This window comes from Euleptes europaea, chromosome 20 (assembly GCF_029931775.1).
Source record: "Euleptes europaea isolate rEulEur1 chromosome 20, rEulEur1.hap1, whole genome shotgun sequence".
In the NCBI taxonomy this organism is placed as follows: domain Eukaryota; kingdom Metazoa; phylum Chordata; class Lepidosauria; order Squamata; family Sphaerodactylidae; genus Euleptes; species Euleptes europaea.
The window spans coordinates 10,284,985-10,297,798 of record NC_079331.1 but is presented as its reverse complement, the minus strand read 5'-3'; the positions used below and the strand labels follow the sequence as shown (position 1 = coordinate 10,297,798).

At 44.8% G+C, this 12,814-nt stretch overlaps 1 protein-coding gene across 1 annotated transcript in view; it reads left to right on the top strand.

Moving 5' to 3' along the window:
* Positions 1–12,814, top strand: part of FBN1 (fibrillin 1) — a 197,789-nt gene that overhangs the window by 170,445 nt on the left and 14,530 nt on the right. Inside the window, exons 51-61 of the mRNA XM_056865827.1 lie at positions 495–560; positions 1,991–2,107; positions 2,911–3,030; positions 3,254–3,376; positions 3,872–4,003; positions 5,579–5,704; positions 8,152–8,358; positions 10,299–10,424; positions 11,169–11,291; positions 11,453–11,569; positions 12,247–12,375. Coding sequence (XP_056721805.1) covers positions 495–560; positions 1,991–2,107; positions 2,911–3,030; positions 3,254–3,376; positions 3,872–4,003; positions 5,579–5,704; positions 8,152–8,358; positions 10,299–10,424; positions 11,169–11,291; positions 11,453–11,569; positions 12,247–12,375 — 1,386 coding nt within the window. The remainder of the gene's footprint in view (positions 1–494; positions 561–1,990; positions 2,108–2,910; positions 3,031–3,253; positions 3,377–3,871; positions 4,004–5,578; positions 5,705–8,151; positions 8,359–10,298; positions 10,425–11,168; positions 11,292–11,452; positions 11,570–12,246; positions 12,376–12,814) is intronic.

Here is a 12,814-nt window from a genome sequence, read left to right as displayed (position 1 = left end):
AGTTGTAATTCCAGGAGATCTCCAGTCCCTACCTGAAGGTTGGTAACCCTACCTGTTTGATCTCTGAATAGATTCTTGCAGAACAGCACTTGCTGTTTTTCCTTCCGCTCACAGTTCTTTGAAACCACAGCCCATTAAATGTTTAAGGTATACATCTTACAGTTAAACGGAAAAAAACCAAGTATGAACGTAATCAAGTAAGGTTGGAAACATAATCATACAAGTACACTCATCAGAGGGTGAGGATTGATTCAGTTTGTAAACTGTTGGTAAACTAGGAATTGTTGTTTTGTAATGTTTGAAACTTTAGAGGTGTGGCAGCTTGTGTTCAAGGAAGGAATAAGAAATTATGACGTAGTTTTGCCGAGCAGCAGGCGAGCCAGTAGTCCAGTTTCTGGGCTATAACATGTTAGAATGCTTGTCCATACGTGTAAGACCTCCCATGCAAAACTAGTTAACTTTCGGCAACTTAATAATTTATACTTCTCTTACAGAAGCTTATAAGGAAATCTGCCCATTTGGATCTGGCATTCTGGTTGGCCCATTTGGTGAACCAATTGGTAAGTTATTGGTGTTTGCAATATTGTTGCGTCCTAAAGTTTTTCTTTACTCTTAGGGCGCATCCTTTTGTATGATCTAACAGTCGTGGTCCCTGGGAGATCTAATAAAATTAAACTTGAATGTCTTATCTCAGACAAGAATCATCAAACTACATGGCTGGTTGCTCAATTTTGTACCCAAGTTTGTAATTTTAGAAAAAAGTAAAGAGGGCCTTTTAACATAAAGAGTGATAGAGTTTTAAAGTTCCTGGGTAGGGTTTAATTTTTAGTATTCGTTAAGGATAAATTTGAATTGTACATTTGTTTATAGGTTATGCAGTTTGTGTTTGGTATATACCATGTTTATTGGCAGTTGCTACCCTAATAAAGTTTTAAGTTAAGATCTAACAATCTCTCCACACTCCACTCGATTTCGCTCTTTGTGAGCTCTGTGAAAACCCCGCCGATCGTTTCTGTAGCTGGGCAGAGCGATCTCATTAAAGCTTCTAGAGCTCTAGTTGAGGAAGTGGTGCTTCCCCTTGGAAAGACAGACTTGACTATTCCCCACAGTGTATTGAGAAGTGGGTTCACTTCCTTGTGATAACCACGGCGGCGGCAGCTCTGAAAATTTCCTTTGAGAGATACCCTTCTCTTCACAAAGAAAACAAAGTCTCTGTGTGGGTGAACTTCAAACTGGTACCCAAAAAAGAATGTAGCCGTAGAAATATTTTTTTTGTTAAACATCTTCATCAGGGCAAAAAGGAAAGTTCTCATGTACTGAAAGGTGCTTCCACTCCTTGTCTTTCTAGAGCCGTCTGTTTAGCTAGACTGAATGCTAACCCCTCTATGGTTATGCAGGATTTTGAATATACCATACCCAGACAGGACCTGTCCTTGCTCTTCTGGCTCTATTGATTCATTAGCTCATGCCCTCTTGGAATTCTGCTTTTATGAGGAACTTGGATCACATTCTATCTCTCCCCTTTTAACATATAACTCTAATGCCTCTGTCTCTGACATAATGCCTTTTTTTACTGACAAGGATCCCAAGGCTACATTGTCAGTGGCAAGATTTGTTTCAGTCCTTATATCCCTCAAACATTAGATTAATGCTGCTCAAGATCAATGGATCAAGGAGCTTCTAAGGGATAAAGGAAAGGAAAGGAAAGGTGATTCCTAGAAGGGTTTAGGTTACACACCGTGTGCCTCTGGCAAGCAAAACTCCTAGGAAGTATTTTTCGATAGAAGAGAAGCAGAAGAACTCACACATGCAATCTCACAAATGACTGCTCAAAAAAAAAATCAGCGTCCTGTCTCTTCTGTCTTTTAAACTATTGTTCCTCCTTTTGTTTTTATTTCTTACATGATGTGGTTTTAGGAGAAATTCAGTGCAGGATCCATCCTTTAACAATTTCCCCCCCTCTTCCCATTTAATTAATTTTGGGTCCAAGATGCGGATGAGTGTCAGGATCCGGAAACCTGTAAGAACGGGCAGTGTATAAACACCGATGGCTCCTACCGTTGCGAGTGCCCGTTTGGATACATCATTCAGGGACAAGAGTGTGTAGGTAAGTAACGGCCCCATTCGTAATTCCAAAACTACCGTTCCTCATCAGCTGTGTTTCATCCACTAAGCCAGGGGTGGGGAAACCTTTTTTTCCGCCAAGGGCCATTTTTTCCCCACCAAGGATATTCATAACATCATTCGCAGGCCATACAAAATTATCAACTTAAAAATTAGCCGACCAAGCCCCAAGCAGGCAGCTGCTCCAGATGAACCCCTCCACAAATGGGCAAGCAGGCAGGCATCCAACCAGTGGCGCACTTGCCCACCTGGTGGCACAGGATGGCCTGTTGCACCAGCCGAGCGCAGCCGTCCAACCGCACGCCGAAGTTGCTCCTGCTCTGCATGGTCGAGGCCGGATTCTACAGCTAGCTCCTGCTACCTCTGCCTGCAGGGATGAAATGAGGACACACTGGCTAAGAACTTGTCATCCCCCCACTCATTCTGGCCCTGCTCTCTTTAACCCCCTCCATTGTCGCCGCTTTCACCCCCAGCCCTCTTGTAGTACACATCCACCTTGAATAGAGGCTATTCCTGTCCGCGGGAGGGGGTGGATCACCAGTCTTAGATCCTTCTGAGCTAGAGATCTGCCAGGACCCACAAAGGGCCAGACCGAATGATTTTGCAGGCCTTAAATGGCCCCCGGGCCTGATGTTCCCCACCCCTGCACTAAGCAAACACAACCTAGCCATACCCTTTTTCGGTGTTTTGAAACTGTTATTTAAAACTGAGTTTTCTACAGTCACTGCAGAGATAAGCTTTGGGCCACTGTAACAAACGCTGTGCTTTTGTTTTTACTGGCCCTAGACACCGATGAGTGCTCGGTAGGAAACCCGTGCGGAAACGGAACCTGTAAGAATATTATCGGAGGCTTTGAATGTACCTGCGTGGAAGGGTTTGAGCCAGGACCCATGATGACATGTGAAGGTACATGCCCCCATTCTCCCAGGGGATGGTTGCGTGAATGTTTCCAGGAGTCATCTAGAGTTTGGACATCTAGAGAGTGTGCTTCTCAGTCATTCTCGTAACAGGAGCCTTTGTCTGTAACTCTTCTGGTTTTTATTGGCTTTATTGGTTTAATCATTGTTAATTTTAATTGGTTTTATGTTTGTTATTATTTCATCTCGTCTTATTTAATTGTACAACACAGACGTCAACGAGTGCGCTCAGAATCCTCTCCTCTGCGCCTTCCGATGCGTGAACACGTTCGGGTCATATGAATGCAAGTGTCCCGCTGGCTATGTCCTCAGAGAGGACAAGAGAATGTGCAAAGGTAAAATTCCCACAAAGCTTATAGATGGTTATAAAATAATGTCAAAATCAGTTCGAGCATTCATTCATCCAAAAATGTTTCGGGGGTTTTGTTTGAGAGGATGAAATAATGTTTGTGTTCCAGAACAGCAGCTTCTATTTCGGCACAATCATTAAACGTACAGTTAACAGAGGAGAAAACCAACACAGGAAAATCCTGGCTCATTAGTAGTGACGACATTTAACTTGTAACAATTTCTTTTGAATAATTGTTCGCCCTATGTTCTGGAGAAGGTAGCACAATTTTAAAAAATTGTTATAGAACGCCACAAATTATTTAAGTAGATGGATGTGTTAGCTCATAACACTATCTTATGAAAGTGCCTTTTAACCATTTTGTAAGGTTATATTTCAGATATTTATATTTTTACATGCTAGCGTATGTACAGTGATTTTATGCCAATAAAGGACAATACTGACTGACTGACTACTATACATATATATATAATCCTTCCAGATCAGGATGAGTGTCTTCTAGGAATTCACGACTGTGCTTCGAAGAATATGGAGTGTAAAAATCTGATAGGCACATATATGTGCATATGTGGACCTGGTTATAAACCCGCACCAGATGGTAACTCTTGCATTGGTAAGTGGAGATGAGGTCTTCTCAATGCTGATTTAATGTTCAGGGTGAAATTTGGCTAATGGTAGAGAAAAGACTCTTCTGTCCAGCAATGTAGCTGATAAAGCTAAAGGTCCCCTTGCAAGCACCTGGTCATTCCTGACCCATGGGGTGACGTCACATCCTGACGTTTCCTAGGCAGACTTTGTTTACGGGGTGGTTTGCCAGTGCCTTCCCCAGTCATCTTGCCTTTACCCCCAGCAAACTGGGTAGTCATTTTACCAAGGATGGAAGGCTGAGTCGACCTCGAGACGGCTACCTGAAACCAACTTCCGTTGGGATTGAACTCAGGTCGTGAGCAGAGCTTGGACTGCAGTACTGCAGCATACCATTCTGCTCCACTCTCAAGGACAGATAAGCTTGCAAATATTGTCTACGAGCAATGCAAATTAATGATTCGATCCCTGTTGTATACTACAGGTTGAGTATCTCTTATCTGGAAATCTGACATCCAAAATACTCCAAAATCCAAAACTTTTTGAGCGCCCACAAAGGGTAATAAAATGGCACATGTGCAGGCTGGTCGTGCCAATGGCAGGTTCCCTACGATGCTCCACATGCACAAAATTATTAAAAATATTGTATAAATTATCTTCAGGCTATGTGTATAAAGTATATGTAAAACATAAATGAATTTCGTGTTTAGACGATGGGTCCCATCCTCGAGATATCTCATTATGTTTATGCAAATATTCCCAAACCTGAAAAAAAATCCAAAACCCTTCTGATCCCAAGCATTTCGGATAAGGGATACTCAACCTGTAGTGAAATGTGGGTTGCAATTGACAGGAAGCTGAAGGAATCGCAATTAAACTCATTCCATATATAAGATGTCGTGCTCTGGTGAGTGGTGCACTGCGCATGGGAAATGTTCAGATTTCTTTTTTGAAAAGCGAAGCAAATGTGTTTTGGCCACGCTGTGACATTTATAAAAGGCTGATGTTATCGTATCTTGTAATCTTCATTTTTTGTACTCGTAACCTACCTTGAGTCCCAGTGAGAGAGGCTAACTATAAATGAAAATAATGCTATCTGCTGTATAAACAAAGAGGTTAGAATGCAGTAAGATTCTCAGCCCTCTTATGATACTCTATGAACATCATCATGGGCAGTGTTGTATAAAAGTACAGTAATATAAAACAATTGATTTTGCTTAGTTTCCCAGTACTGATTGTGACCATGTGTTGTACGTTGAGAGCCAGCATGGTGTAGTGGTTAAGAGTGGTGGTTAGAGAGTGGTGGACTCTAATCTGGAGAGCTGGGTTTGATTCCCCCACTCCTCCACATGAAACTGGCTGGGTGACCTTGAGCTAGTCACAGTTCTCTTAGAGCTCTCTCAGCCCCACATACCTCCCAGGGGAAGGGAAGGTGATTGGAAGCGGGTTTGGTTCTTCCTTAAGTAGAGAAAGTCGGCAGTTAAAACCAACTCTTTTTCTTCTTCTCTGTGAAAAGACAGCCTATAAATGAAGTGAGTAAGAGATAAATGTGACATTACATAACTTCCTTGTATTAATTTTTGGCATATGTTTAAAAAAACAGACAACGATGAATGTAAAACCAAACCTGGGATCTGTGAAAATGGACACTGTAAAAATTCAATTGGAAGCTTTGAGTGCGAATGTCATGATGGGTTCATCCAAAATGAGGCTAAGAATGAATGCATAGGTAAGTGTTTTTGGGTTAGATAAAGGCAGAGTGGAGGGGATCCGCTGCAGTAATTATTCTTGACCTTTTGCGTGTGGCGCCTTCAGCCTTCACAAAACATAAAGCACCTACCACATTCAACTAAAATTTACTATGTGGCTGCCTGTTTAACAGTTGGTATGGGGTAGTTGTTAAAAAGGTAAAGTAAAGGTCCCCTGTGCAAGCACCGGGTCATTCCTGACCCATAGGGTGATGTCACATCCCGACGTTTCCTAGGCAGACTTTGTTTTTACGGGGTGGTTTGCCAGTGCCTTCCCCAGTCATCTTCCCTTTACCCCCAGCAAGCTGGGTACTCATTTGACCGACCTCGGAAGGATGGAAGGCTGAGTCAACCTTGAGCCGGCTACCTGAAACCGACTTCTGTCGGGATTGAACTCAGGTCATGAGCAGATCTTGGACTGCAGTACTGCAGCTTTACCACTCTGTGCCACGGGGCAGTTGTCACTTGTGATGAAACTGAGAGCTTTGGTCTAAGGAAACAGCAGAAGAACCTAGCGGGGAGCCACTTAAATGAAGGAGGGGGAAATTTGGGGGTGCTGTTCGGGCTACTTCACGTGCATAACTCAGAACTGAACAAGTGCATGAGCCGACTCCACCGATAAGCACTGTATGTTTCAGATCGCTGTGAATGACCTGAAAGTTACCTTCATGGTATTAGATCAGCAGTGTGGCTCATTCACACATGCAAGTTGTTACTTAATATTGCAGATGTCAGTGGGGGCCTTGCATGTGAAGACTAGCTCTTTTATCTTTTTACTGTGTGTGCGTTAAGTGCCGTCAAGTCGCTTCCGACTCATGGCGACCCTATGAATCAAAGTCCTCCAAAACATCCTATCCTTAACTGCCTTGCTCAGGTCTTGCAAATTGAGGGCTGCGTGGCTTCCTTTATTGAGTCCATCCATCTTGTTGGGTCTTCCTCTTTTCCTGCTGCCTTCAACCTTTCCTATCATGATTGTCTTTTCCAGTGACTCTTGTCTTTTCATAATGTGACCAAAGTACGATAGCTTCAGTTTAGTCATTTTAGCTTCTAGGGTCAGTTCAGCCTTGATTTGATCTATAACCCACTGATTTGTTTTTTTGGCAGTCCACGGTATCCATAACACTGTCTTCCAACACCACATTTCAAAGGAATCTACTTTCTTCTTTTTACTGCTACCTGCTAATGCAGATGGCTCTTCTGTATGGGTTTCTTTACATCAGCAAACATTCACATGTACCCATGGTTTGGAACCAGACTAAATAAGGATTTTCCACTGATTCCTCCTTCCCGCCATAGACCTCCCTCCATTTCATTCCTCGGGGTACCAGGTGAGCAGCATGGTATGGACATCAGAGGGCTGCAGCAGAAGGGGGGGCAGGAAAGTTCCATTCTGCAATTGGAGAATTTAGTCTGGACCCAACCCCACGTTTACCGGTATTTCAAACATCAGTCTTTGAACTCCTTACACACCATTAGCAAAATAAAGTTCCTCTTACCCAGGACTTATTAGAAACTTGCATACGAGCAAATGGGTTTTGTGGGAAGGACTGGATTTAGGCAAGTCTAGCCATTAGTCTGCTTCTGTTTCTGCATCACCCAGCACTGTATTGCTCTGCTCTTAACTAGAGAGCCAACGTGGTGTAGTTGTTAAAACCAGTGGTTTGGAGTGGTGGACTCTGATCTGGAGAACCGGGTTTGATTCCCCCACTCCTCCACATGAGCGGCGGAGGCTAATCTGGTGAACTGGATTTGTTTCCTCACTCCTACACATGAAGCCAGCTGGGTGACCTTGGGCTAGTCACAACTCTCTTTGAGCTCTCTCAGCCCCACCTACCTCACAAGGGTGTCTGTTGTGGGGAGGGGAAGGGAAGGTGATTGTAAGCCAGTTTGATTCTTCCTTAAGTGGTAGAGAAAGTCGGCATATAAAAACCAACTCTACTTCTTCTAACTGTCCTTTGAATACTCCAGCACTGGTTATTAATTCCTTCCTTTCTAGAGATTTGATGGCAGAGGCCAAATGTTCTAGTTGCAATAGGACTTTTTCTTCACTCAGTGTCTTTTCTTTGTTTTCCCCAGACGTCCTGTTCTCTTTCTCACTGCTGCCTGGCTTTACTTCTTCCTGCTAGCAGTCTCTAAATCTGGCTAAGTATGCTCTTCCTTCTTTTATACTCTTGCTTCAAAGTCCCAGTTTGACAACCACACCCCCTCCCAAAACCTGGCCCATCTCCTTTGATGTGTTGTATTTGTTAAATGCTGTCAAGTCGCTTCTGACTCATGGCGACCCTATGAATCAAAGTCCTCCAAAATGTCCTGTCTTTGACAGCCTTGCTCAGATCTTGCAAATTGAGGGCTGTGGCTTCCTTTATTGAGTCCGTCCATCTCTTGTTGGGTCTTGACGTATTCTAAGCGGCCTTAATTTTCTTTGCAGACAACCGAGAAGGCTACTGCTTCACCGAGGTCTTGCAGAGCATGTGTCAGATCGGGTCCAGCAACAACAACCCTGTGACCAAATCGGAGTGCTGCTGTGACGGCGGGCGAGGATGGGGACCCAACTGTGAGCTCTGCCCCTTCCAGGGGACTGTCGCTTTTAAGAAGCTTTGTCCTCTCGGCCGTGGATTCACCACCAGCGGAGCAGGTATATTTATTTGATTGGATTAAATTTTTTTCCTGTGCCTCATTTCCACCCAGGTAGGGTCCCCAAGACAGTGGACGTCAAAATGTTGTATCAGAGTTGATGGGGAAGATCAGCAGTCGCAGAACAAAAAATGGCCTAGAAGCTGGAGGGGGAGAGATTCGGATCAGACGCAAGGAAGTATTTCTTCACACAACGCATGGTTAAATTGTGGAACTCCCTGCCCCAGGATTTGGTGGTGGCTGCCGACTTGGAAGGCTTTAAGAGGGGAGTGGACATGTTCATGGAGGAGAAGGGTATCCATGGCTACTAGTCAAAATGAATACTAGTCATGATGCGTACCTATTCTCTACAGTGTCAGAGGAGCTTGCCTATTATATTAGATGCTGTGGAACACAGGCAGGACAATGCTGCTGCAGCTGTCTTGTTTGTGGGTTTCCTGGAGGCACCTGGTTGGCCACTGTGCAAAATAAGCAGCTTGCCTCTTCAGCAATGCGAGTAGCAGGGATGGAACCATAAAAAAACTGAAACCCAGTGCAGAAAACCTCTAGAATGGGAAGTTGCTGAAAAACTACCTGGAAACGCTTGCATGAAGTCTGCATGAGTGAATAATACAGACACTTAAAGCTCACAAAAATCTACCTATCAGGGACCAGTACCTGACCACAAACATAAACAGGCAGCTGAAATAAAATGCTACCTTCCATTGTCCATCATATAATTAGCCAGAACATTTTCCGTTTCTATCTGATAGATACTCGTGTCAAATTGGCATATGTTATGTAGGGTGCCATCAGTTTGCTGATTAAAGGTAGTATAATTTTTTTGCTGGGTTCGTCATGCAGAAGGCAATCTAAGATACTGTGTTGTAGGGAATCTGGCTGGCCCCATTCCACACGGACATAGTCTCTTGTGAAAGGGAATTTTGGTGAATCTTCCGTATAGAACCTTAGATGGAAAGGAATTGAGTCGAGCTAACATAACATAAAAATCTATGTCCCTGTTGATGCAGGAATCTCCCTTCACCCATCCTCTTCTGTTTTTTTTATTGGGTTTTTGTTTTGTTTTGGGGGTTTTTTTTGCAATAAACCACACATCTTTCCCTCTCCTCTTGCCTGTTTGGACTCGTGGCAGCCGCAGGAGGCAAAGAAACGGCCCAAGGGTCAGAGCAACGGTCATAAAGCACATTGTGTGATTCCCAAGTCTAGCTGGGAGAAGAAATTTAATAGCTACGGTTCAGTGCATGAGTTGGGATGCGAGCCAAGTAGAAAGAGGGTCGGAGCTTGCCTGAGTTTAACATTCTAAGTCTCCTACTCCTACATTAGGCTTATTTCATTTCCAGGTCTCTTGTTTCCTTTTGTTTGTAAAATGGCATGAAGTCACGGTAGTGGTTAAGAGCGGTGGACTCTAATCTGGAGAGCCGAGTTTGGTTCCCTGCTCCTTCATGTGAGCAGTGGACTCTAATCTGGTTGAACCAGCTTGGTTTCCCAACTCCTACACACAAAAAGCCAGCTGGGTGACCTTGGGCCACTCACAGGTCTCTTAGAGCTCTCTCAGCCCCACCTACCTCACAAGGTGTCTGTTGTGGGGAGGGGAAGGTGATTGTAAGCTGCTTTGAGACCACTTTAAGGTACAGAAAAGCGGGGTTTAAAAACCAACTCTTCTTCCTCCCCCTCTTCTTCCTCCTCCTCTTCCTCCTCTTCTTCCTCTTCTTCTTCCTCCTCCTCTTCCTCTTCCTCCTCCTCCTTCTTTTTCCTCCTCCTCCTCTTCTTCTTCTTCTTCTTCTTCCTCCTCCTCCTCTTCCTCCTCCTCCTCCTTCCTCAAGCCTCCTAAGCCAAAGGTAAGTCTCTCCATGGATAGAGTAGTCCTGAATGCAGGCAGGCTGTTCTTTCCCTCCCCTTCTTGTTGTGCCTTGTTCACAGTTCTGTTTCCCCGCATTTCAGATATTGATGAGTGCAAGGTCATTCACGACGTCTGCCAGAACGGCGAGTGCATCAACGAGAGAGGATCCTACCGCTGCCAGTGCAAGGAAGGCTACATTACGGATATAACAGGCACACTTTGTATAGGTAGGTTTTCCCCCCTCTTTATTGAAACGACATGAAAAAAGATCCAGAGAGGCCTTTCCGTTTCTGTAGCCAAAATGACAAAGGAACCTATAATCCTTATCAGGAAGTCCATGAAGATCTCAACAGTTTCTTCCCGGCCCGATGGGAGAGCAGGCAGATTAAGTGTTGTTCGCGGGAGCCCAATGGTCTATCTCAGTAATTAGGGCAACAATCGTAAGAGCGCTCTCCAGGAAGGTACTTCTGAGCAGACCTGCTTAGAATTGCTCCTTTATAAATGTTGCCATCCCTATTCAGAGGTACTTCTCAAGTCTGCCCTGCCATGTTTCCAGTAGGCTTTCAGTTCTACCATCACTGCAAGAGCCTGTGTCCTCCATTACAATCCATTTCTTGAATGAACATTTGGAATAAGAAGGTTTGACCAACGGACTCTCTGATCCAGTATCCTGTCCCTGGGACGGTCAACCAGTAGGGAATGAAGGCCAAGCCCTACTGTTGTCACCCAGCAATTGGTATTCAGAGGTACACTGCCTCTCAATCTGGAGGTTCCATTTAGTAGTCATGGCAAATTATCACTGATGGCTCAGCATTCCATGAATTTGCTTCCATGAATGACGGGCAATCTCCACGAATGATGGGCGATTTCCATTCAGTTTGTCTGTTTAGCACTCTAGTTTTGTAGGTCCCCCTTCCCCTCGTCGTTTTGATTAAACAGAACAAACAGGATTGGGTTTCTTTTCTCCTCAGACCTGAATGAGTGCAGCCAATCTCCAAAGCCTTGCAATTTCATCTGCAAGAACACCGAGGGGAGTTATCAGTGCTCGTGTCCGAAAGGTTACATCTTGCAGGAAGATGGGAGGAGCTGCAAAGGTAAAAGCTGCCTCTAGGTTGCCTAGAGGATTCATCAAGACTTCAGGTTGGGGGCCGTTTTGAGAAGGTTGAAGGGGGCGGCATCCCAACTGACACCCCCTATGGCCAAGCACCAGCGTGGTGTAGTGGTTAAGAGAAACCGACACCTGCTTTCCTTTCAGATCTTGACGAATGCGCGACTAAACAACACAATTGCCAGTTCCTTTGCGTCAACACCATCGGGGGCTTCAGTTGTAAATGTCCGCCTGGATTTACTCAGCATCATTCAGCATGTATTGGTGAGTACTCACGATGCAGATTTTTCTGTCTTGGGGCTGCTTTATATGTTAAAAAAAGATAAAGATCCCCTGTGCAAGCACCGGGTCATTCCTGATCCATGGGGTGACATCACATTCCGACGTTTCCTAGGCAGACTTTGTTTACGGGGTGGTTTGCCAGTGCCTTCCCAGTCATCTTCCCTTTACCCCCAGCAAGCTGGATACTCATGTTGCAACTAGACCCTCATAGCTAAGCCAGCTAGCATATATTATTTTGCTGCACAGGAAAACTCCGTGGACTTGCAGATTCTAGTACAGCCTTATACTTGCAACCTGTAGTAAATATGAACAGAAATAGAAGTCTGTCTGCCTTGTGTATCATACCCTCAAAACGAGTGATCTGAAACTGATGGGTGGTCCGGAATGGGAAAAGGGGCTCAGAGACAGACATTATAAACTATGTTTATTATGCTTTGCCTTTTCCGTTCTGGAATGAAAGCCTGCAAAAACTATCTGGATCAATTACATTTTTTGCTCAACTGTGGTCGCTTTTGTGTTCGGGCCTGCTTAGGCCCTCTATAAAACACTCGTATGAATACCGTAGATCAGGGGTGTTGAGCTCATTTGTTACGAGGGCATTTGTTACGAACGAAGACGGAGCAAGCCCGCTGACCTGTTTTGCTTGTGCTCCTTTTCAGATAACAACGAATGTGCCTCTGACGTCAACATTTGCGGATCCAAGGGCGTTTGCCAAAACACACCTGGAAGCTTCACTTGTGAATGTCAGCGTGGCTTTTCGCTTGACCAATCCGGTTCCAGTTGTGAAGGTACAGTCATGTGGCCTATGATTTAAAAAAAAAATCTATTTATGTAACCTTGGTCTTGTTTGGAGATTCCAGCAGGGGAGCACAGCCACCGCACACCCCTGACCGAAGAACGGTACACTTCCTCCAGCAGACTTCTGCCTGGGACCCTGGAGAGCTGCTGCTGGTCTGAGTAGACAATACTGACTTTGATGGACCAAGGGTCTGATTCAGTATAAGGCAGCTTCACGTGTTCATGTGATGGCCGTCCTCCTCCACCGAGCACGCAGCCCCGGGAGGGACGCACACGGAGCGGCGAGGCAGGCAGGGGACACCCGCCCAGCCAGCCAGACCAGCCGAATCAACCCCAGCAATCAACGGGGCGACAGATGTCGCAGCCAGATCGCCCCTGCATCCTATTTATGTAACAAATGCATCTTATATAAATAAGCAGTAGGTCTGA